The 26,972-nt window shown below is 38.2% G+C and overlaps 1 protein-coding gene across 1 annotated transcript in view; it reads left to right on the top strand.

Annotated features, from left to right (window-relative positions):
- Positions 1-15,594, top strand: part of ST8SIA1 (ST8 alpha-N-acetyl-neuraminide alpha-2,8-sialyltransferase 1) — a 193,255-nt gene extending 177,661 nt beyond the window's left edge. Inside the window, exon 5 of the mRNA XM_066264684.1 lies at positions 6,406-15,594. Within this exon, the coding sequence (XP_066120781.1) occupies positions 6,406-6,892 (487 nt within the window). The 3' untranslated portion in view covers positions 6,893-15,594. The remainder of the gene's footprint in view (positions 1-6,405) is intronic.
- Positions 15,595-26,972: the final 11,378 nt, after the last annotated feature.

The raw sequence follows: 26,972 nt of genomic DNA, 5'->3' as shown, positions 1-26,972 counted from the left end.
AGGCTTTATTTTATATGCGTATTTGCCATCTGGTGAGGTGTCTGTTAAAGTCTTTGGTCCATTTTTTAATTTTTTTATTATTATTGTTGAGTTTTAAAGAGTTCTGTGTATATTTTGGATAACAGTTATTAGCTGTGTCTTTTGAACATATTTTTTCCCATGCTATGGTTTAATGTTGTCTTTCATAGAGCAAAAGATTTTGATTTTAATGAAGTCCAGCTAATCAATTATCTTTCATGTATTGTGCCTTGGTGTTGTATTTAAAAAGTCTTTGCCATAGGTCATCTAAGTTTTTCCTGTGTTATTTTCTAGGAGTTTTGTATCTTTGCATTTTACATTTAGGTTTATGATCTACTTTGGGTTAATTTTTGTGAAGGGTGCAAAGTCTGTGTCTAGTTTTTTGTTTTTGCACGTGAATGTCTAGTTGTTCCAGCACCATTTGCTCCACTATATTGACTTTGCTCCTGACTCAGAGACCAGTGACTATATTTATATGGGTCTATTTCTGGGCTTTCTATTCTATTCCATTGATCCATTTGTCTGTTCTTTTTCCAATACCATGTTATCTTGATTACTGTGGCTTTTAGAGTAAGTCTTGAATTCAGGTAGTATCAGTACTCTGACTTTGTTCTCCTTCAATATTATATTGGCTACTCGTAAGTCTTTTTCCTTTTCTTATAAATTTTAGAATTAGTTTGTAGCTGTCCACAGAACTGCTAGGATTTTGATTGGGGTTACTTAATTTATAAAAAAGTTGAAAAGAACTAACATCTTGACAATATTGAGTCTTCCTATCTATGAATATCTCATATTTCTCAATTTATTATATTTACTTTCTTGATTTTATTTATTAGAGTTCTGTAGTTTTACTTACATAGATCTTATATATATTTTGTTAGATTTATGCCTAAGTTTTATTTTTTGGAGCTGCTAATGTAAATGGTATTGTGCTTTTTCATTTCAAATCCCATTGTTTATTGCTCGTATATGAGAAAGCAATTGACTTTCATATATTAACCTTGTATCTTGCAACCTTGATATAATCATTTGTTAGTTCCAGGAGTTTGTTTTGGTTCATTCTTTTGGATTTTCTACATAGGCAAATGTGCCATCTGCAAAGACAGTTTTACTTATTCTTTCTCAATCTATATGCCTTTTATTTCCTCACTTGTCTATCTGTGTTAACAATGACATCCACTATGGAATAGCAGTGCTGAGATGAGTCACCCATGACTTGTGCCTGATGTCAATGGGAAAGCTTCAATTTTCTTACCTAAAGTATGTTAGGGGAAGGTTTTTTGTAGATATTCCCATCCTTGCCACACACACACAGTAATAATTGACCAGTGCAGGATTGTAGGGTGCAACCAACTTGGATGACACTACTCCCCATAATCTTTTTTTATTATTATTATTATTTTTTTTTTTCTGAAGCTGGAAACGGGGAGAGACAGTCAGACAGACTCCCGCATGCGCCCGACCGGGATCCACCCAGCACGCCCACCAGGGGCGACGTTCTGCCCACCAGGGGGCGATGCTCTGCCCCTCCAGGGCATCGCTCTGCCGAGACCAGAGCCACTCTAGCGCCTGGGGCAGAGGCCAAGGAGCCATCCCCAGCGCCCGGGCCATCTTTGCTCCAATGGAGCCTTGGCTGCAGGAGGGGAAGAGAGAGACAGAGAGGAAGGAGGGGGGGGTGGAGTAGCAAATGGGCGCTTCTCCTATGTGCCCTGGCCGGGAATCGAACCCAGGTCCCTCGCACGCCAGGCCGATGCTCTACTGCTGAGCCAGCTGGCCAGGGCCATTGCCCAGTCATTTTCTATTTTTAGTTATCTTATTTTTTATTTGAATGAAATTTCACATCTTGACATAATCAATTTTTAAAATATTTTCCTTTGTAAAAGGTATTTTGTAAATGTCTGATAACTTCATGATTGCTTTAGCTTTTCTTATAATGTAGACTTTAAATATTTATCTTACTTATCTTGAAATTATTTTATAATTTCACACTCATTGAGTATGAATCCATTCCCCCTGAAACTTCAAAATTAACTAGTTATTGTTATATTATTTATTAACTAATTTAATTTTTTGTTAATTATCTCTAATATCACATATTAAATGTATTTGTAAAATGTGCTACGTTTCTTTGCTTTCTGCTCTGTTCTGTTGATATAATTTTCTATTTTATGCTCATATTCACTATATTAATTCATATTTTAACAACTCGTTAACTTTTGGTTTCATTTGCTTTTTTTCAATTATTATTTAGTAACTTTCCATTCATATTCTGAACTAGGTTATAAAGATCAAAAGATGAGTAAGAGCTTTTCCTGTCTTCAAGGAGAACACATTCTCAGAGGCATGATCACTTCATATTGAGAAGTTTGAACAAAACTCCTTTGAAAGTCTAGTTGGAAGGAAAGGATAAAATGTTGATGGAAAAGTTTAAGTTGTTGAGTCTTCATATGTAGGCAGAACTTTATGAGCACAACAACTGATGAGCAAAAAGGAATTCACATATGCAAATCAACATAATAAGGCACAAGCACAGAGGGAGCTGGAGCATAGGTGAGGGCATGAAGGGTAGTTGAGCATGAGGCTGGAGAGATGAGCTGGAGACCACATTTCTATACTTCGAATTGAATTTTATTAAACTCTTAATCAGGATATCAGGATACATGAACTATAGTAGGTATGCCATAAATAATTATTAAATCACATTGAATTAAATAATGTCATTTGCTGAAGAATGGAGTAGGTAAAAGTAATAAGATATACAGAATGGGGTGATTTTTTAACAGTAAATAAAATTAAGTGTACAGTAAATCCAAGATATGTGTTCCTTTTCAAAGTTCAAACTCAAGGAAGAGACCACCTTCTTCAAGAATAATCAGTCAGCTTTAAGACAGGGAACACAAAATCAACTGCCCTGATGTTATTGTGGAGTTGTCTGTAATTCTCATGAGCGTGTGGTCCACTACAAAAATAAGGAAAGTTCCATCAGCCAGCAGAACCCTGTGGAATAGAAATCATTCTATGTACAACAATAAGGAAAGAATCATTTAAGGGAAACAAAAGGGAACAACTAAAAATATACTACTGCTCTAGAATATTGCTGGTGAAATGAGACCAAGACTGTAGCTCTGGAAACACTATGGACAGAGGAAGAATTTTCTATTGAGTTTTAACAATATTTGAAAGTCAGAAGGGGATAATTCAGTAGAGATGGAGAGGTTGAATGTTTTAAAGGGGGGAACGAGCTTTGAACAGGAGTTCTTCAGAAAATGTGAAATAGCTTGTTCCATGAGGCAGAGGGGAAGAGGGAACACTTATTCCTGTTAGAATTGCAACAAGGATAAAATTAGAAGATGTAAAGAAAGAGACATTGAAGGATAGATGCAGAGAGCTGGACAGATTACATTGATGGCTTTGACCTTCTAAATAAATATACCCCCTGGACACCTGCATCACTATCACTGGGGAGTGCTGGATGAAAATTCAGCTTCCTGGATACATCTCATCAGAAAGCAGTATCAGGTTATTCTAGCTATAGTTTGAGAATTGCTGTTTAAACAAAGTAAGACACTGTCTACAGGGTGTGTCTGCCCTTATTGAGAAAGACTTACTGTTTGGGGAAGAGAGAAGAAGATAGGGATGAACAATTACGAAGGATGAGAGAATTCAAAAACTTCTAAGCAGAGCCTATTTGGAAGTTGGGAGTAAGGGATTTCTGTTCGAGAAGATGGTTCAACTCCGGAATATGGTTCAGTGTGCTTCATGACTTCCTTGACAGAAAAGTGATTCCACCTGAAAATGCTCTGATCACTTTTCTGTTTGTTAGGGCCCAGGAAAAATTGCGAAGCAGGCTGCTGAATCAAGGACAGGAAGAAAACTTGAGCAGTTTCCCTAACTTAGGGCTTGAGAAACATGCCTTTCTTGGCAGGCAGAGTTAATAACACGGATTGCTGCATAAAATCCTGTGGATTTGTATATTCATAATTTTAGTTTCACATATTAAAGATGAGCCTTGCCAAGATGTCAGGCCAGACTTCCTCTGCTAGTTGTGGATTAGGTCCAGTGGTGTGATTCAAATAATTCAACTACCGATTCTCTGTCCTAATGACTGTTTTAAGTATAAAAAAAATGATATGCCAAAAGGTAGTTTATTATTTCATGCATTTAATACTTAAATAAGAACAATAAGAGATACACAAAAGTAGATTATTTTGTAAAGAAGAGTTTTAAAATATTAATGAAAAAATATTAAATAATATCTGTTAAGAGATTTTCAATGACAGCTTGTCACCCCCTGGTTGGTTGATACCTTTTCTCTTTACATCATATGTTTGTTTACTGAAGTAGCAAACGCGAGGGAATTAAAATGTAGTATATCATCAAAGGTATAAAGAGTTTTATGAAATGAATAAATAAACATTACAAGCATAGTTCCGTCAAATATTTTCACCTATGGATGGAATGAACATTACTACGGGCGCTTAGAATACGCTGTTGAGCAGATGAACATTAAAAAGGGTAAGGAATGTAAATTTGTGATTTCCACATTGGGTGGCTTCCCAGGCCTTAGAGAGAACCCTGATTACAAGTGCCATTTTAACAACCGGTTTGCCAAACTCAACAAAAAATTAAGTATCAGTTCTGCTGAACCGGTGCAAACTGGTTGAATCCCACCACTGATCAGGTCTGTTCTTAGAGGCTGCTGTTCCTCTGGCACATAACCTCAGATGGGCACATAGCCTCCCCTCGCCTGAAAGAAAAAGGTTGTAAGGCTCTAGTCTATTTCACTGTCTTTTTTTCTTTCTTTTACCTTGAGCTGTATCAGTAATCTCTTAACTGCTCTTTAGCCCACCAGCCCTTTCGTTCCCCAGGACACCTTCCAGAGTTACCTTTTTTGGCATAGACTAACCACTGAACAAACAATGAAATGTTTGTAATTCAAATAGTAAATGCTATAAGTACTTACTCCTATGAAGGTTCCCCATCACTCAGAATGACGTCCAAACAAGAGACACACAAGGTTTTTGCAACATCCTTCATCTTCAACCACTGCCTACATCACTCCCACCTTGCTTGTTAGAACATAGAATCCTTATCATTGTTTTAGTACACTGTATATCCTTGGCAATGACCAAAGGGTTCCTTCTAGTTTAGTCGTTGCTCTTCCTATTGTTCCCTTAAGGAGGTGTATTTAAATGTGATCTCCTCCCTGTTAATTTTCTTGACCCCATTTCCTCTCCCAAAGCAGAATTAATTATATTTTTTATCTGATTTTAATAGTTTTTTCTACAGATAGCCAATGTTACATTTGGAATATTATATTATGCTCATTAATATTTTGCTTTCCAGAACTACTTGCTTTTTTTTTTTTTTTTTTTGTACCCTTCTGAAGCTGGAAACGGGGAGAAACAGTCAGACAGACTCTCACATGCGCCCGACCGGGGCACGCCCACCAGGGGCGACGCTCCACCCACCAGGGGGCGATGCTCTGCCCCTCCGAGGCGTCGCTCTGCCGCGACCAGAGCCACTCCAGCGCCTGTGGCAGAGGCCAAGGAGCCATCCCCAGCGCCCGGGCCATCCTCGCTCCAATGGAGCCCCGGCTGCAGGAGGGGAAGAGAGAGACAGAGAGGAAGGGAGGGGTGGAGAAGCAGATGGGCGCCTCTCCTGCGTGCCCTGGCCGGGAACCGAACCTGGGTCCCCCGCATGCCAGGCCGACGCTCTACCGCTGAGCCAAGCAGCCCAGGGCCACTACTTGCTTTTCTGAAACCAAAAATTGGATCATTAAAATTTCAAATTCCAATGCCTGACACATAGAGAGTGTACCATCATTTTGAGGTGAATATATTTGAACTTTCACTTCATGTAATCCAAAGTAAAAGAGCATAGGTTAGAAGTGCTCCTTGGCACAAGTAGTATAGGCTACTCTAGCATCATTTTATAATAAGTCTCTTTTCCTATATAATATTATAGTTACAATACAGCATTGATTAACCTGAATACTTGCAAAGTCATGGACTTTCAATAGGAAGAAGTATTTTAAAAGAGGTTTCCTTGATTTGCAGATGAGGAAACCAGTCCTGGGCTTATGTCAGACCACACAAGTATTTTTTTTATCAAAATTCTATCAAATAACCAAAAATATTTTGAATTCACAAGTATTAAACTATCTTTACATTCCAGGCAAATATAATCTGGAAGAGAACAAAATGTACAGTGCATGTTAGTTCAGAGGAAATTCCATTAAGGAATCTTAACCTGAAGCTTCATGATGAGAGATAATTGGAATTTCAAGGATAATATGAACTTTCAAGGCCATCAAAAGAACATTGGAGTGGGTGTTGAGGAATTTCTTTTCTCCAGGGTAATTGAACATCTTTTTCTCTTTAATAGGTTTCAGAACCTGCTGTGGTCCAGAAAGACATTTGTGGACAACATGAAAATTTATAACCACAGTTACATCTACATGCCTGCCTTTTCTATGAAGACAGGAACAGAGCCATCCCTTCGGGTTTATTATACACTATCAGATGTCGGTGCCAATCAAACAGTGCTCTTTGCTAACCCCAACTTTCTGCGTAGCATTGGAAAGTTCTGGAAAAGCAGGGGCATTCATGCCAAACGCCTGTCCACAGGACTCTTTTTGGTAAGCGCAGCCCTGGGCCTCTGTGAGGAAGTGGCCATCTATGGCTTCTGGCCCTTCTCTGTGAATATGCACGAGCAGCCCCTCAGCCACCACTACTATGATAACGTCTTGCCCTTTTCTGGATTCCACGCTATGCCGGAGGAATTTCTTCAGCTCTGGTATCTTCATAAAGTCGGCGCACTGAGAATGCAGCTAGACCCATGTGAGGACACCTTCCTCCAGTCCACCTTCTAGGGACAGTGGGAAGCCAGGGTATTTCTGATAGGTTTTCTACATGAACGCGAAAGGAGATGGTGAAGTTGTTTCATGGAACTGCATGGGCCACTTGCAAACAACCACCACCCAAGGGAAACTTTGCTTTCAATGTTGGCTTGAAGAACAAGTAAGAAGTAAAACAGTCTGTGAAATATTTAAAGCACATTGTGGATTTGCAACTATAACATTCTGATGAAATGATGTCGGTAAAGCACATTAACATCGTTTAAATCAAGAAGGTTCAGTTCACAAACAAGACGAACTCTAGTCGTTGAAGCTGACAAGTTAATTAAAGCTAGTAAAGGAAATGCCAGGGCACAGTGTTACTGATTACCAGTACAAACTGGATTAATTAAAAAGACCTATTTGTGAAGACTGACATTAGAACCATAGGTTTTTTTAAAGTTATTATTTATTTTTGCCCTATTTAGGGGCAGTGAGTGGGTGATGGGGTAGATTTTAAAAAATCCCTTACTGAGTAAGAATGATACAAAACCCTACAGCTGATATTGTAATTTGTTGAACCAAGTCAATGTTAACTGTAGTTCCTCTCCATTTAAAAATAATGTTAAACAAGAATCGCTTCTTTCCCTTGTGTCAAGTCTACTTAGTGTGAAATATTGTTGAATTTCGACTGTGTTGATTCATAGTCTGGATAACATGAACCACTTTTCCTCCTCCTTAGAATTTAGGCCGTAAATTCAATTTTAGGCCTGTGTTTTGTAAGCCTGTTTGCATTATTGTTATTGTAGTGCAAAAAGACTACAAATGTGAGTGCATTATTTATTTGAAAATGATTTGCATAGCTGTCTCTATAATATAATGTTCAGAGCTGAAGTAAAGCACCGTGATGTCAACTTAGTCACTGGAGGACAGACTGGAAAGCTTCTCCCTCTCCTGTTACCATGGTATAGTCACCCTGGGGTAAAGCATCTGCATGTACACACACATGCAAGCATACGTATATTCACGCACGCACACACACACACAATTAAACAAAGCTCCTTCCCATGCGACTATGAAAGCTGAAACCACATGGCCTGGTATTTTGAAATACTGTAACCAGTTTCAGAGAGCTACAAATGTATTATGTACTACCTACTACACCTTAATATAAGACAAGCTAGCTTACTGGTTGTTGCTCATTGTTCATACCAACATGAGATGCAAGCCTTACCCCCAAATGATTACTCCAAATGAACAAAATTGTTTTTCTCATTCTGACTCTCCCCAACATCTCGTGTGAGGACCCTGTGTTGAGTATGATCATACAGGGCAGATTCCTACAAGTAAAGGGATGTGAATTAGTAGCTAGCTATTCTCTTAGCAGGTTAACTACTCAGAAAGCCAAACTGACGGATTACAAGCAGCCAAATGTGTTTACATGCAAGAGAAAGGGGAAGGAAGCCTTTCATTGTCTTTGTTTTATGGGATGCTTTAATCTAAAAGGAGACACTAGAAACTAATATTTCTATATTTTTAAAGTATCACCAAAATTTAGGTAAACTGTGCCAAAAAGTTATTTCATTTTTTAATGGTAGAAACTTAGTACACAAAACAGATTAAAATAGGTGGCATTTTTGGTAGGTTAATTTAAAAGCTAACAAGATAACAATGCCCTTGGAAAAATCTATATCATTGGAATAGGCAATTTCTAAATAAGATTGAATATTAAGGTTATTATAAAAATCAGCAGTTTAAATATGACTGGTTGACATAACACAGATTATACTGATACTTAGAAAGTTAAGAATTTGAATGTTGATTCTGTGCAGAACTGATTTGCTATTTTGATTCTATATGGCAGCAAAAATGTAGCAAGAATGTACTATTACATATTCACTATATGTGCAATCCTGAATATGTTTTCTTTTGAGCTATTGTTATTATTTAGTAAATTCCTTTAAAAGGAATACATTTTTAACCTATACACTTCATCAGAAATATAAAAGGGCTAACAAAAAACACAAATGTCAATAAAATACGTCAGTCATATTAGTACTTTAATTGTTTGAATGTAATTAATTACCTTCATAAAGCCAACGAATCACAGTTCCATTGAAAGTACTATCTGGAAATGGTACATCATGTTATGATGTCTGGGTAGATTTGTGCAATAGATTTGTTATAATGTTTCATGTATAAATTTGTGGCTTCTGAGAGGTAAAACCAAAATATCCCAAACCAATAATGTTTACTTAGTCCAGTGCTTGTCAAATGGGGTGATTCTCCTCCATCTGGTGATATTTGGCAGTGTCTGGAGACATTTTTGATTGTCATGAGTTGGAAGATGCTACTGGCATCTAGTGGGCAGTGGCTAGGAATCCCACTAAGCACTCACAATGCACAAGTCAGATTCCCCACAAAAATAAATAGAATTACCCAGTCTAAAATGTCATTAATGCCAAGGCTGAGAAAACCTAGATTCGACCAAAATATTTTCATTGTTCCATATTGTCTTTAAGGATACACACGCACATGTTCGTGTCAATCAAAGTGTGACTACAAGTTAGGATATTTTCTTAGAGTAGATTAAAGTTTGGCATTATTTTATAGTGATAATGCATAGATATGCCATACATGTTTCCTCTTCTGTGGTTAGGTAGATTGTACCTAAACTTAAGATTGTGAGTGTGTATGCTTACATGTGTGTGTAAAAAAATTTATGCATCTTATTTCTTATTAAAATATGTATGTTCAGCCTAACCAGGCAGTGGCACAATGGATAGAGTGTTGGACTGGGATGCAGAGGACCCAAGTTCGAAACCCCAAGGTCACTGGCTTGAATGCAGGCTCATCCAGCTTGAGCAAGGACTCACTAGCTTGAATGCGGGGTCACTGGCTTGAGCGTGGAATCATAGACATGACCCCATGGTCACTGGCTTGAGCTCCAAGGTCACTGGCTTGAAGCCCAGGGTTGCTGGCTTGAGCAAGGGGTCACTCGCTCTGGTGTAGCCCCCCCATCAAGACTCATATGAGAAAACAATCAATGAACAACTAAGGTACTGCAATAAAGAACTGATGCTTCTCATTTCTCTCCCTTCCTATCTATCCCTATCTGTCCCTCTCTCTGTCTCTCTGTCACTGTCAAAGAAAATGTATGTTTCTAAGTAAGGATTTTTCTAGAATTATCTTGCAGAGTACTCTGGAATACTCTATTACAGTTAAGAAATTGAATCCTAAACTCTCATTTTATTTTTTTTTCTGAAATTGAGGATTTAAGAATTGTGACTCATACTTTGCCAAATATAGCCAATTACATTTTTACATTATTGACCCTTCAGATTTATTTCAGAAGATACTCAGATTATGGTAGACATATTCAATAAGAAATATTTTTATCACCATCAATGCATCTTCCAAGAGAGGGCATCACTCTCAAACATCAGTCCAATTTTTAAAGCTTTTAGTGACAAAAATGAGATTGTTCCACATTAGCCAAAGAAGATGTGAAGGGATTGAAATTGAGTTTCTGATGAGACTTTTTATTAACTCCAATTTTAGAATTGCATTGATGCAAAGAATCATGAATGAGGATGATCTCTGTTTAATTTTGATTACACTTCAATACAATTAAGGTAAATGAAGGATTAAGTCATTTCATAAGAAAGAAATAATTTTTTTATTTTTGAATTGAACTTACTGGGTTGACATTGGTTAATAAAATCATGTAGGTTTCAGGTGTACAATTCTATAATTACCTCACCTGTATATTGTAGTGTGTGTTCTCCACCCCAAGTCAAGTCTTCTTCAATCTACATTTTTCTCCCCTATTCCCTCTTTTATTTCCTCCTCCCCTCTTCCCTCTGGTGATCACCTTGCTATTGTCTGTGTCTATGAATTGGGCTTAAGGGGGGAAAAAAGAAAAATAATTTTTATATGAAAGATTTTTATATGGAAGATGAAATTGGTCACATAAGCTTTATATAATTTGACTAGCAGTTTATGCAACATTGTGCATCTAAGCTACAATTAATACAACAATTTAAAGAGTGCTTCCTGGATTTTTTTTTCCTATTTAGTTCACATTTAGCTGTTTTACAAAATAACAAAAGTAAATTATCCAAAATGATCCAGATTATCCCAAATGGCAAATGTTCAGACAATTGTGTTTGGCTTTGTAATGTCTCATGGCCTTATTTTGGCTAAAGACTTTGTTTAGGTTAAATATAAATTATACCTGAAGCAATGGACAATATAGCTTAATCTTCTTGGAAAATAACTTGAAGAAATCCCAGAATTCTAAATTTACCAAAAATATTCTTAGATTAGTCAAAAGTTTTACAGGAGTATCATAAATGCTTCCAAATGGAAACAGTGTCAATAACATTCTTGTCACAATAATGAAAGTGTATACTCTATTATGCACAGCATCTTCTTTGGAAAATAAGTCACCTATAGTTTTAATTTTTCTGTTAAAAATATTGACATTGTGAAGCTTTTAACTGACAAATCCTTGTTAGGATGGACCTAAGAGGAAGAAACGTCACAGTCCATTGAAAACTTGACAGAATTTTTGTTGTGTTGTATGAACACTTCCTTATCAGAACCAGGGAACATTCTTGTCCTATGCTTGCAGAGTTCCAAAGAACAAAGCTGTAAGAATTTTTGTGAGAACTTGAAGACAAGTATGTGAAGAAATAAGGACTGAGCAAAACTATGTTTTATATTTCTTCATCTTCCCAGTGGAGATGAGGTTGACTCTCTGATTATATGACTTCTTGTGGATACACACCATGGCTAAAAGTGAGTGAACAACTCCAGGCACCTTTAAGTTGGGTCAAGTCTCCAACATAGTTAACAGTAACTATCAATATGACTAGCAGTTTTGACAGCTTGAATCTACTGTGCGCCAGGGAGAGGATGAAGCAAGTAGTAAGGAGGAGATAACCCTACTCTGAGGCTCTCAGTATACAAAGTGTCAGAGATATCTCTATGCCCTTGACCTTAACTTTCAATCACAATTTATCTTTGTCTAGTCCTGTGGAAGCTGGCCTCACTCTGGAGTTGAGCTAGTAGCCTTGTGACTAGAAGTATGGAAATTTGCTGAGAAGCTTAAAATTTTACATTGCCTTAAATAGGATTTTTGTGTTGTTGACATTTTTTTTTCTCTCAAACTTGTTCTCTCTAAATAGGGTGTCTTGTGACATCGTTCTGGTCACCCTGACTTAATTATGTCCCTGACAGTGATTTTTAAAAGTGGAACTTTTTACCCCATTCTGATGGATGTTCCGGGTACTTGAAGATAGGGAGATAGCAAGTATTTCACCAGTTTTATAGTCTCTTTTAAAGTCCTGGAGATGAACCCAAAGGAATCCTGAAACAGAAAGTGTCTGTTTATGAACTCCTAGATATAAGGCCATAATATTTAGTTTGAGTGAGTGGAAGAAGTTATATATGAATCTACAATTGCCATAACCTTTTCTTCCTATCTTAAGAAAATGTATACTATTGGCATCACCCTCAGCCTAGTCTTGTCATTTGAATTTTTTACATCTTAGAGGTGAGAGATTGAAGCAAGTGCATGAATGGAAGGTTCATTCAAACAAAACACAACCTCTGTTTGCCATTGCAATAAGAAAATATGTGGTCATGTTTCCTTCTCATTTTCTTCCTCTGGTGCCAGCATTTCTGATTTCATCTATCTCTAACAAATAAGAAATACATAACTTATTGTAAATTGGCTTATAATACCTGTGAGCATTTGTGTGATAGCTATAACCTATAACTAACTTTTTTAAAGGACAAAAGACAAATTTATTTTGTTTATGGACACTCACTTACCTACCTCCTCTGTGTTCTTATTGAGCTATACATTGTGTTGAAATTCTTTCTAACTTTCCTTCCTGTTGCAGCTGTTGCATATAATCAATTTGCAAAGCTGTGTAGGAGTTTTATAGAATAATGCCCAAATATATTGATCATGTCTCTTTTGCTTTATGTAGTTAGATTTTTTCCAGCTATTTGCCATTTTAAAAGTGTATGCCTCACATAGAACCAATAAACATCTACAAGATGTGATTTCATCCAGGGCAGAGAAAATAAGGGGTCAGGTGTCTGTTTTTTCCTGCACAGGAAGAGAAATGGACAATTATAACATTAAAAATGGTTTAACCAGCCCTGGCCAGTAGCTCAGTTGGTTAGAGTATTGTCCTGATATGCTAAGGTTGCATGCAGATTTGATCCTCGATCAGGGCACATATAAGAATTAATAGCCTGACCAAGTGGTGAAGCAGTGGATAGAGTGGAGCGTGTCAGCCTTATAATGCTGAGGACCCAGGTTAGAAACCTTGAGGTCCCTGGCTTGAGGGTGGACTCACCAGCTTGAGCGCAGGGTTTGCTGGCTTGAGCATGGGATCATAGACATGACCTCATGGTCGCTGGCTTGAAGCCCAAGGTCACTGGCTTACGCCCAAGGTCATTGGCTTGAACAAGGAGTCACTGATACATATGAGAGGCAATCAATGAACAACTAAGGTGCCACAATTATGAGTTGATGCTTCACATTTTCTCCCTTTCTGTTTGTGTGTCTCTCTTAGTCACCCCTACCTTGCAAAAAAAAATCAACCAATAAATTTATAAGTCAATAAATCTATCTCTCTTCCCCTCTCTTCCTCCCTCCTTCCTCTCTCTCTCTAAAAAATTAAAAGACTAAAAGCAGTTTAATCACCCTGGCCAGGTAGCTCAATTGGTTAAAGTGTTGTCCCCTGCCAAGGTTTGAGTTTGATTTCTTGTCAGGGCACACACAAGAATCAATCAATGAATGCATCAATAAGTGGAGCAACAAATAGATTTTATCTCTAAAATCAATAAATCAATTATTAATAATAAAAAGTAAAAATAGCTAAACCACAATAATAGAAAAGGAAAATAAAAATCAGGGTTTTAACTCTGAAGGTCCATTCTGATGGATCTTACAAGCTAGCTAAGCAGAGAGCAGAGACTTACGTCCTTGAGTGCAGTTCTCAAAATAGAACCTTTTCAGACATTTTAAAGCAAATATACTGTCATGCAGTTGTTATGACTAAGGATGAAAAATGAGGGTGGAAGCATGTGAGAGCCAGATTGGAAGACACTGAAGGGAGAAAACAGGAGCGGAATCTGTTTACCTACTGGGACATTCCCAGTTTAAATGCTTCCCCCTCCTGCCCCCCTGCTAGTTGTGCTCTCCTTGGTATTTGAGCCTGGATCTGCAAACACCCCATTTTCATATTCTTCTTTCATTTCCACTTTAACACATACTTCCAAAATAAAATTATTACTTAGATCTCGTGTCATGATGAGGCAGCAATAGTAGACAAGGTCACCTTAAACTTGATGCTTTGAAACAGTCACACGATCACCTTATGCTATGCATAGTGAGAGTTAAAAGCTTTAGTCCTCCGCTCCCACAGTTAGTTCAGTAAGAGGCTTATATTCATTTCTATTCATTATTATGTAAGGAGACTTAGATGCTTTTTCTCCCCTATGTTCTTGAAAACACACACACACACACACACACACTTTGCATTATTGACAATAGAAAGATGGCTGACCTGGTGGGGGTGGCAGAGGGTGCCTTCACTTTTTCTGGCTTGGCTTCTACTTCCACATCTATGCCCTTCATGACCCCAGTCACTTTAGAGGTGTAACCATGTCTGTTCCAAGTTGTATCTTTGTCATTAATAAGAACTCGTATAAATGTAGTGAATGTGATTATTTTATATAAATGCACAATAGTATCTAGGCCTTGGAGACGTCTGATAACAGATGTAAATATCCTTTCTTAAAGCTATAGAACCTTCTCATAGGGAGCTCCTTAGGTGATAACTACAGGAGGATTAATGATGTCTTCTCCAGAAAATTCTAGCATTCATGGAAGCAACAATCAATTTGTTCTCTTTCTCATTCGTTCATAAGCACCCATACCTTGGGCCTTTTTGTTAGTAGGTTAGTGTAGACATCTCTTTATAATATACAGGATTCATATTTTGGGATGATTGATGGCCACAGGGGTTCCTCAGAGTCAGAGAAACGAGGGAAGATGGAAAGAACAGAGAAGGATCGCTCCATTGCAAAGCTTGCCTAATTTTCAAAAAATCTGGAATGTTACTAGAACTCTAGTTACCATGTAGCATAGTTGGTCTGAAAAGCTTTGAAAAAGAAAGGTTCTTTTTGGTTCCTAAGTCCATTAACGCACATTATATATTATTCCACAGCTGCACAAACTATTTTTCAAAAGCAAATTTGCAGTGGCTAGAAGGTAGCAGGAAAATAGAAAAATTCAAATCTTTTTTTCCCATACAGTATAGTCTATCAGTGCATGGAGACAATAATTCTGGAAATAGTTTCAGCTTAGAATACAAAATGAAATCCCCTTTGAAGTGTCTGAGGAGATCCTGCTCCTAAGAAAGCCACATTCTGCTGATAGGCCGTGCAGGGAAAATCCGTGCTCTTCCTTTCCTCTTTTCTATGTAAAATGGAGCAGGTAAGAAAAAACTTTAATTGGTACTTTTAATAGTATGACTTGAAAACACGGTACCTATTTCTGTTGTTTCTGCTGAGTTGCTTCTTTCCACAAAATCTAAATGCAATGTCATAGGAGGTTTGCAGAAAAAAACTCTTTTTCTTTGGTGTGTTCATTGTAATTATGGCTGGTATTGAGAAGGTTCAGTAAGTCTCAATATCTCTACCACCCTTACTTGGAGAAAATTTTGAAATGTACCCTGTGAATAAAATATTTTAAATAGTTTGTGAAGTCTTTTTATTTCCCAGAAGTATATGAGTAAGTCTATTTTCTTTCTATTCCTCCTTTATTTTATATCCATATCAGCTACACTGATTTCTTTTTTCTTCTGGATTAAAACTCATGCTGCTTAGTGAGAAAATCACTGTAGAAATACAGAATTATAGATGCCATTAATAGAACATAAGAACACTCATTGGTACCTATCATGTGGGTGAAAGGAACTATTGGGAAAATTAAAATAGAAAGGAAATTGAACATTTATTTAATATGACATGTGCATGAGGCTACTTTTTGTAGCAATGAAATTTTTCCTTTATGTAATGAGTCAATATCAGTATGCGTGTCCTAGAGATACTTTAATAAATTCCCAATAAGACACAAAACATTTAGATTCCCCTTCCGCTCATATGGGTGACTTTGACAAGCCCAAGTGTGCCCTCTTGTCTGAATTATTTAGATAATTGCTTCAAACTCCCATTTCCCGTGGGCTCCAGTGGCCCAGTTACGCCAGACACTTTCTCAGAGGGAGGGATATCAGGAAAATGACCTTGGTCTATCTTTGATCATACATTTCTCCTCAGAAATTGATCAAGGTGCTTTATGCAGATATTATTAATTGTTTTACTTTATTCTCTCATAACAGCCTTTTGAGCTACAGCTATTTTAGGAAAGGACTTTCTACTACCTAATGATATACCTCCTTCAGGTTTAGCTGAATCACTAGAGAGGGAAGGCAGAGCTCTATTATAAATATGGATACCCTAAACTATTCTCAGACCATGTGAAGGAAACAGATTTAACTTGTATTCAACAACTATCATTAAGTTAAAAAAAATTTTTTTAAATATTATTGAGTCCTTTGTTTTGATTTAAACATTCAAAAACAGATATTAAGAATCCAAAGGCATTAATTACTCAAGAATTCCTAAACTTGAAAGGAGGTTAATTACAAGTCACAGACTGTATTTTTACTTAAAAACTTATTATTTTGGATACACAGTCGAATTCTTGATGATATGAAGGACTAAATATGTAGGTTGACTGAACTGAATCTTGTGAAGTTCATGTGAATTATCAGGAGACCATGGGATGAAATAGAGGCCATATCTAATTATGCTTAACATACATAATTTTAAGACATATTATCTTGTTTCTGGGATTTTGAAAATATGGGGAAACAAGTCCTTTGTTATTTCCTTTATATAAATAGAGTGAAAGTTATTTTTTCCTTCAAGAAGAGTCATAGTTTCCAGACATGAATTAAAAACAAAACAAAACAAAAAAACTCCATATTTGGGAGTTTTTTTCATGATAAATAATGCAATAAAAAATTAGATTACAAAGCAATCAAGAGTTTATTGGTCTTAAGATAGACTTTAATCAAGAAGATTTCAATCTTTTGTTTGGGGAAAAGGAAATAGTAAGAATGGAGTATGAGTATGTATTTATTAGGTGAGTCCATCATAATCAACTTCTCATCAGGTGGATTGCTGATCTCCTAGAAAATGTTTGTTTATTTCTGAGGGTTCAGCATTGATTGGCCTTTGCTATTATTTGTTGGGCACTCAGCAGTGGTGGAAGCCAGTTAATTAATTCCATGTATAACCTCCATATCTGTTACCAAAACCCTTTTGTATGGAAGTCCATTGAGAAAGTAGTGGGAGGAGAAGAAAAAAGAGATGTACTGATATCCAGTCGAAATATCGGATAGAATTGTTTATACCTTGAGAGGTCTACAGTGATTATCATGGAGCATTCAGTAATTTGTTCTCATTGAAATAAGTATTTCTTCTGGAATTGCCTTTCCTGTTCTCAATCCTTCTGGCAGCATCGTCATCTATGAACTTACAGAATGACTTACCATATTGGGATCAGATTATAACATGCAACATCTTTTTGACCAAGGGACACATTTTATAGCAAAAAGAAGGTTAGAAAAGAGCTATGCTTATACAGTTAACAAGTATTGTACTTTACCATATCATGTAGAGCAGGGGTCCCCAAACTATGGCCCACAGGCCACATGTGGCCCCCTGAAGCCATTTATCTGGCCCCCACCGCACTTCCGGAAGGGGCACCTCTTTCATTGGTGGTCAGTGAGAGGAGCACATTGACCATCTCATTAGCCAAAAGCAGACCCGTAGTTCCCATTGAAATACTGGTCAGTTTGTTGATTTAAATTTACTTGTTCTTTATTTTAAATATTGTATTTGTTCCCGTTTTGTTTTTTTACTTTAAAATAAGATATGTGCAGTGTGCATAGGGATTTGTTCATAGTTTTTTTTATAGTCCGGCCCTCCAACGGTCTGAAGGACAGTGAACTGGGCCCCAGTGTAAAAAGTTTAGGGACCCCTGATGTAGAGCATTCATTTTCAATGGGAGTGATAGTACTTCCACAAGAAAAATAATTTTAGGAGACAAAAATAATGTTATATATTAACAATGATTAGAGAAAAAATATTTTAAAAGCTTCCTTTGGAGCAATGATAAATGTGTGAAAGTTTTAAAAAGTAAATTAAATAAAAAAAACTTTTTTAATTCTGTAAATTGGTAGTTAGGCCTAGATATTTGATAAGACTCAGGTTCAATATTTTAAATGTATTATTTATTTATTTATTCATTTTAGAGAGGAGAGGGAGAGACAGAGAGAGAGAGGAGAGACAGAGAGAGAGAAGGGGGGGAGGAGCTGGAAGCATCGACTCCCATATGTGCCTTGACCAGGCAAGCCCAGGGTTTCGAACCGGTGACCTCAGCATTTCCAGGTTGATGCTTTATCCACTGTGCCACCACAGGTCAGGCAGGTTCAATATTTTAATCAAGATAAATTTATAGATGATATTGTTTTCATTTGGCAATCTTAAATGAAAAATTCACAGAGTGGCTTGACCAGGTGGTGGCCCAGTGGATAGAGTGTCAGTCTGGGATGCTGAGGACCCAGGTTCGAAACCCCAAGGTCGCCAGCTGGAGCATGGGCTCATCAGCTTGAACATGAGGTCACCAGCTTGACCATGAGATCATAAACGTGACCCCATGGTCATTGGCTTGAAGCCCAAGGTTGATGGCTTGAGATCAAAGTCACTGGCTTGAGCAAGGAATTACTGGCTCAGCCAGAGCCCCCCAGTCAAGGCACGTATGAGAAAGCGATCAATGAACAACTAAGGTGACGCAACTATGAGTTGATGCTTCTCATCTCTCTTTCTTTCTGTCTGTCCCTGTCTGTCTGTCTCGCTCTTGCAAAAAAAAAAAAAAAGTTCACAGAGGGAACAAATTGTATACTTTAGAGATTTGGGATTTTCAACCTTCAATTTGAAGGAATAAATGTTACCAAAAAGAACTACCCTTGTTGGTTACTTCATTTCTTGTACATCATTAATAGGGAAAGCATGATTCTATAAACAGGGAATATTGAACTGCATTATCCAGAGACTGCATTATCATGGTGGTTTGGTCAGATCTTTTCAAGTCCATCAACTAGAAAATTCTCATACCAAGGCTCTTCACTCAACTTTTTATTCACTCAGTTATTTAATTCATTGAATAAGCAGTTTTGAAGCATCTGGGCCCTGCCTTTGACCTTTTAAAGTCTAGAAACATATTCACATGGTCATGTATTTTTCTGTTATATTTACACAAAACACTTTAACCACAACCTATTAATAATTGTGTCTCTCACACCATCTTCCCTTCTCTCACTTTCCTTGTGCTCAGTAGTACTATTTGAGGTGGTCACAGGCATTCTTAGGATCTGGCTAAGGGAAAATTGAATTGGAAGATCTATTTAGTGAGGGCTTCTTGGGAGAAGGAAAGAAGTTAGAGAAATGCTGATATAGAAGCAGCTGCTTTACAGAAAGTTGGAAGGGCCTAATAGAGACTCATTTTAAGGACCATCTAAGCCCGGGATGGGTAGCTCAGTTGGTGAGAGCATCATCCCTGTCATGCCAAGAGTGCGGGATTAGATCGCCCATCAGGGCACACACAAGAAATCAACCAATGAATGCATAAATAAGTGGAAAAACAAAATTGATCGTTCTCTCTCTCTAAAATCAATCAATTAAACAATTTTAAAGGACCATCTGAGAGATAGAAAGTTATGGTATAAGCCTAGGAAATGTGGTTTGTGTTTCAGACAATGACCAATTTCTCCCATCTTTAGAAATTTGGATCACATTTAGAATATTTCAATCCAGTGATCAAGAAAGTGGCTTTCACAACTTACGTTTTGTTTTGCTTTTATTATTGTTTAATTCAAAGTATTTTTGAATTACTTTGTAATTCTTCTTTAGAAGTTTATATTTTTAATTTCCAATATATAAAAAATTTACTAGTACCTTTTTAATCTAATCTTTTTATCTCTTTCTAATTTTTCATGATTATAAAATATACTTTGCCTGACCAGGTGGTGGAGCAGTGGATAGAGCATCTGCCTGGGACGCTGAGGACCCAGGTTCAAAACCCCAAGGTCACTGGCTTGAGGGCAGGCTCATCCAGCTTGAGTGCAGGACAGGATCACAAGCTTGAGCATGGGGTTGTTGGCTTGAGTGTGAAATCATAGACATGACCTCATGATTGCTGGCTTGAGCTGAAATGTTTCTGGCTTGAAGTCCAGGGTTGCTCGCTTGAGACCAAGGTCAATGGCTTGAGCAAAGGGTCACTGGCTCAGCTGGAGCACTACCCACCGCCTCCCCCCTCATCAAGGCACATATGAGAAAGCAATCAATAAACAACTAAGGTGCCACAACAAAGTATTGATACTTCTTATCTCTCTCCTTTCCTGTTTGTCTGTCCCTGTCTCTCCCTTTCTCTGTCTCTCTCGCTTAAAAAAAATACACACATACACATATATATATATATATATATATATACTATGATTTTAATTTTTGAAATGAATTGAAACTAGCTTTATGGTCCAGCTTTAATGAGGACTTCAAAAAGATGTACATTTAGCCTTGGCTGGGTGGCTCAGTGGATAAAATGTCAACCCAGCACACCAGAGGTCCTGGGTTTGACCCTGGGTCAGGCATGTAGGAGAAGCAATCAATGAGTACACAACTAAATGGAACAACTAAGTGAAATAATGAATTGATGCTTCTCTCTCTCTCGCTCTCCCCCTTCTCTTCCTCAAATCAATGGGGGGAAAACATGTATATGTTAAAGTTGTCAGCAGTAATGTGCTGAAGATGTTATCAAGTGAAATATATCCTCACTGATACTTTATTCTTTTATCAAATACAGAAAATGTAAGTGTTAGTATGATATGCCCAATTCTCCCTTAGTACTATAAATGTTAGCTTTATGTACTATGCAATTCTGTTATAAACTACCTATTCTGAGGAGTCTGACATTATGCCAAACAACTGTGTGATCCTTTGCACCCAACCATAGGCGGAAGCAGTTGTGCCCACACTAGATTTATACACAGCCAGTGCATTGGTTTCCTGGAATGAATTGCAGTCAAGCACTTAGGACCATCTGGGGCAACCATTCTCATATGTATGTCTGCATTCCTCACCCAACGCCTTCATTTGAAGTCCTCTTTATCAGGGGTCTCAGAGGAGGCACTTTCTTCATTTTGTCTCAGTACCTTTTCACTCCTAGCCCTTCCCTCTCTCCTTCCTTCTGATTCACATGTCCATGAAGATTCAGGAGGCTTTAATTTAGGGCAGCGGTTCTCCACCTGTGGGTCGCGACCCCGGCGGGGGTCGAACGACCAAAACACAGGGGTCGCCTACAGCCATCGGAAAATACATATTTATTATACAATACATTTTTAAATAAAATATGTATTTCCGATGGCTGTAGGCGACCCCTGTGTTTTGGTCGTTCGACCCCCGCCGGGGTCGCGACCCACAGGTGGAGAACCGCTGATTTAGGGCTTTTTGGCAGTGAGATGATGTTGTTTTTTAATTTTCTTTTTCTTGTTTTTTTTTTTCTTCTTCTTTTCCAAATGAGAGAAGGAGAGATGGAGAGACGGACTCCTGCATGTGCCCCGACCGGGATCCACCTGGCAACCTCCATCTGGGGCTAATGCTCTGCCTATCTGGGGCAATGCTTGCAAATGAACCATTTTTAGCCCCTGAGGCAGAGACTCCACAGAGCCTTCCTTAGTGCCCAGTGCCAATGTGCTTGAACCAATTGAGTCATGGCTGCAGGAGGGGAAGAGACAGAAGAGGGAAGGAGAAGGGTGGAGAGCAAATGGTCACTTCTCTTGTGTGCCCTGACCAGGAGTTGAACCTGGGGCATCCACATGCTGGACCGATGCTCCACCACTGAGCCAACCAGCCAGGGCTCAAAATTTTATTTTTAAATTACAGTTGGCGGCCCTGGCCGGTTGGCTCAGTGGTAGAGCATCAGCCTGGTGTGCAGAGGTCCCGGGTTCGATTCCCGGCCAGGGCACACAGGAGAAGCGCCCATTGGCTTCTCCACCCCTCCCCTTCTCCTTCCTCTCTGTCTCTTTCTTCCCCTCCCGTAGCCAAGGCTCCATTGGAGCAAAGATGGCCCGGGCGCTGGGGATGGCTCCTTGGCCTCTGCCCCAGGCACTAGAGTGGCTCTGGTCAAGACAGAGCGACGCCCCGGAGGGGCAGAGCATTGCCCCCTGGTGGGCAGAGCTTCGCCCCTGGTGGGCGTGCTGGGTGGATCCCGGTCGGGCGCATGCGGGAGTCTGTCTGACTGTCTCCCCCCGTTTCCAGCTTCAGAAAAATAAAAAATAAAAAAAAATTACAGTTGGCATTCAATATTATTCTGTATTCATTGTATTCATTTCAGGTGTACAGCATAGGGATTAGACAAATCATACTTTACAAACTCTTCCCCCTGATATTTCCCATACCTCCCTGGCCAGAGGCAGATTAAGGTCAGTTGAGGCCCCAGGGCACAGAAAAAAATATTGGGCTCCCTAAAAAAAAAGAGACAGGGAAAATAAAAATACATGTTAACCATATTTCTAAATAAAAATTATTATGCATTGTTAATGTTAAAATTGCACATATGAAACCAAACTTGGTGTCATTAGAAAAAAGTGTGAAGTTGGGATTTTGCAAGGACCTTCAGAAGTCGGGGCCCAGGGTATGCACCCCGTGTGCCCGCCATTAAATGTGCCTCTGCACCTGGCACCATACATAGGTATCACAATATTAATGACCATATTCCCGATGCTGTACTTCACATGCCTGTGACTATTTTATAACTACCAATTTGTATTTCTTAATCCCTTCACCTTTATCACCCAGTCCCCCAACTCCTGTCCCTTCTGGAAACCGTCAGTCTGTTCTCTGTGTCCAGGAGTCTGTTTCAACTTCGTTTGTTCATTTATTTTGTTCTTTGGTGGTGTCTATTTTTGCCTCTTGCTTGCAATATCTCAGTTAGCAAAGAAGGCTTGATTGCTACCTTCAGTTTAGTCATTGTCCTAATTGACTGTTTCGACACTTTATTGCTTAAAATATATATTTAAGACATATTTTCTTCATGAATTCACCATTTTATTATTAACAGTTGTGAGAATATAAATAGTATAATATAAATATATATTAAGATAAATATAAAATTTTCCTTTTCTAGTAATGCTCCTTTTGAAATTTACTTTGTGTGACATTAATAAAAACCTAGGAGCCTGACCTGTTGTGGCACAGTGGATAAAGTGCTGACCTGGAACGCTGAGGTCACCAGTTCAAAAAAAACCCTGGGCTTGCCTGGTCAAGGCACATATGGGAGTTGATGCTTCCTGCTCCTCCTCCTTTCTCTCTCTCTCTAAAATGAATAAAGTCTTAAAAAAAAAACCAATGAGATTTCTTATGATTAATACTTTCATGGTGTACCTTTTTTCTTTTTTTTTTTTTTTACTTTTACCCTATTTTTGTATTTAGTTTTTAAATGCATCTCATAAACAACATATACTTGGATCTTGTTTAGTTTGTGCTTATTTTGACAATGTCTACCCTTAGTTGGAATGTTTAGCCCTTTATATTTAATGCAGTCGTTTATATGGCTGAGTTTAGATCCATCATTTTGCTGCTTATTTTCCATTGGTTTACTGTTCCCTTTAAATGCCACTTTCTTGCTTTCTTTTAGATTAATTATGTATTTTCTTAGTTTCTTATATTATCTCCTCTGTTGGCTTTTAATTTATGTTTTATTTTACTTGTTGCTCTAGGAATTATAACATACATCTTTAATCACAGTATAACTTGAATTAATATTATACCCCTTCACATGTTATAAAAGGTTACAATTGGAGATATCGCTTTACTCTGGCACTCCTGTGCTTTTCCCTTTTCTCTTATTGTTACATGTAATGGACTCAATGTTTGTGTACTCCCAAATCCATGTGTTGAAACCCAATCTGCCAATGTGATACTATTTTGAGAGGTAATTAGGATTAGATGAGGCCATGAGGGTGGAGCCTCTGTGAATAGGTCTAGTGCCCTTATAAGAGTCACCAGAGAGCTTGCTTCCTCTCTCTGCTCTCCTCCACATGAGGATACAAGAAGTCAGAAGTCGGAAACCTGGAAAGCAGTCCTCATGAAAACTCAACCATGCTGGCATGCTGATCTCAGACTTCTAGCCTAAAGAAATTTGAGAAATAAATTTCTATTGTTTATAAGCCACCCAATCTCTGATACCTTGTTATGGCTGCCCAAACTAACATGAAGATATCATGTATATTGCTACCATAAATTTTATAAATCCCACAGTATAATATTGTTGGTTTTGCTTTAAAATAGGCAGGTATCTTTTAAAGAAATTACGATTTGCTTTACTTCATACGTACTAATTTCATGCTTCATAATCTTTCCTGTGGAACTGGTATCATTTCTCAACAGCCTAATGAAATTCCATTAGCTTTTCTTGCAGTGCTGGCAGTAAATTCTCTCAGGTTCTGTTGATCTAAAAAATGTCCATAATTTATCTTCATTTTTGAAACATACTTTACTGGATGTAGAACTCTAGCTAGATAGTTTTAACTTTCAGCATTTTAATTATGTCATTCCATTGTCTTCTGGTTTGCCTTGTGTTTAATGAGGATTTTGATAAAAAGTATTATCATTGCATTTTACGTGATGTTGCTTTTATTTTATCCTCTAACTTCTTCTAGGACTTTTTTTCCTTTTATCTTTGGGTTTTAGCACTTTGGTGGAGCTTTCACCTTTGGATTTAGCAGTAGCAGAGTCCCAAGTGCTAGATATCACCAGAATGTGCAAAACTATGTGAATTCGCATGTGCACACGCACGTGTGCGTGTGTGTGTGTCTGCGTGTGTGTTTTGAGAAAAACTGAGAGGAACAGGCAGGGACAGAAAATGAGAAGCATCAACTCATACTTGCGGCACCTTAGTTCATTGATTGCTTCTTGTATGTGCCTTGACCAGGAGGCTCCTGTCAAGCCAGTGACCCCTTGTTCAAGCCAGCAATGTTGGGCTTCAAGCCAGCAACCATGAGGTTGTATCTGTGATTCCATGCTCAAGCTCTTGATCTCGGAGTTTCTAATCTGGGTCCTCAGCGCCCCAGGCCGACCCTTTATCCACTATGCTACCACCTGGTCAGGCACGAGTTCTTGTGTTTTTGAGATCAAACTTAACTAACCTTTCACATCAAAATGATTATTGGTGGTGGTTTAGAAGGGAGAGAGATGTCAGGGCAAGTAAATTGTTGTTGCTTCTGAGGATTTTTCCGTTCCCTTCTACTCCAATTGCCAAAGTTTGTCTGGAAGCAACTACAAATACTGCTGCTGCTGCTTCTTCCTCTATTATTATTATTAAGTAGACAAGCTACCCAAGATCTGTGTAGGAAATGAACATTACACTTTAGTTAAAGCAGAATTGGGCTGCTAATAAATTTTTAACAATTTTATTTAGGAATTGTAAATGTAGAGTTGAATGGTTTAGTAAAATCAATAGTTATGAAACTATTACCAGAGTCCAGTTTTTGAAGACTTCTATCATCCTCCAAAATCTCCTAGTTCCAATTTATACTCAAACCTATTCTAAACCCTAAACCCACACAACCATGGCTCTGATTTCACTCTCTGTAGTTTTGCCTTACCTAGAAATTTGATTCAAATGGAATAATAAAAGTATTTGTGTATGTCCTGTTTCACTTAACAAATGTCTTTGAAGTTCATTTGTGTCATTAGTTTATTGCTTTTAATTGCCGAATAGTATTCTATGGTATGCATTTACCACATTATGCTTATTTTTCTTAATTTGTATTAAATTTAACTTATTGTGTTTACATGGATTCCGTGTTCCACTGAATATAACACCCTCACCCCCACCTTCATGTTCCCCTCTCCCTTACTCGCTCCCCCTTCATTCTGGGATTTGCTGTCCTGTTATCTGTATTTATGTATTATGTATGTATAATTTCACTAATCCCTTCACCTTCTCTGATCCCATCCCCTCATCTCCATTCCCTCTGCTCCCTGTGACCCTGTCTCTGCCTCTATTCCATTCCTCAGTTCACTTTCTTCATTAGATTCCACATATAAGTGAGATCATAAGATATTTGTCTTTCTCTGCCTGGCTTATTTCACTTAGCATAACAGTCTCCAGGTCCATCCATGCTGTCATAAAAGTTAAGATTTCCTTCTTTTTCATGGCCACATAGTATTCCATTGTGTATATGTACCACTGCTTTTTATTTATTTTTTTTTCTTTTACAGAGACAGAGAGAGAGACAGGGACAGAGAGATGAGAAGCATCAATCATTAATTTTTCGTTGTGCGTTGCAACACCTTAGTTGTTCATTGATTACTTTCTCATATGTGCCTTGACCGTGGGCCTTCAGTAGACTGAGTAACCCCTTGCTTGAGCCAGCGACTTTGGGCTCAAGCTGGTGAGCTTTTGCTCAAACCAGATGAGCCTGCGCTCAAGCTGGCGACCTCAGGGTCTTGAACCTGAGTCTTCCGCATCCCAGTCTGATGCTTTACCCACTGTGCCACCGCTTGGTCAGGCAGTACCACTGCTTTTTAATTTACTCATCCACTGACGGACACTTGGGCTGTTTCCAGATCTTCGCTATTGTAAACAATGCTGCAATAAACATGGGGATGCCTATCTTCTTTTGAATCAATGATTTGGTTTTCTTAGGATATATTCCTAAAAGTGAGATAGCTGGGTCAAATGGCAGTTCCATTTTAATTTTTTGAGAAAACTCCATACTGTTCTCCACAGTAGCTGCACCAGTCTGCATTCCCACCAGCAGTGCAGGAAGGTTCCCTTTTCTCCATACCCTTACCAGCACTTATTGTGTTGATTTGTTAATGAGCACCATTCTGACAGGTGTGAGCTGGTATCTCATTGTGGTATTAATTTGCATTTCTCTGATAATTAGTGATGTTG

Source organism: Saccopteryx bilineata, chromosome 1, assembly GCF_036850765.1.
Source record: "Saccopteryx bilineata isolate mSacBil1 chromosome 1, mSacBil1_pri_phased_curated, whole genome shotgun sequence".
NCBI classification, from domain to species: Eukaryota; Metazoa; Chordata; class Mammalia; order Chiroptera; family Emballonuridae; genus Saccopteryx; species Saccopteryx bilineata.
This window is presented reverse-complemented; position numbering and strand designations above follow the sequence as displayed.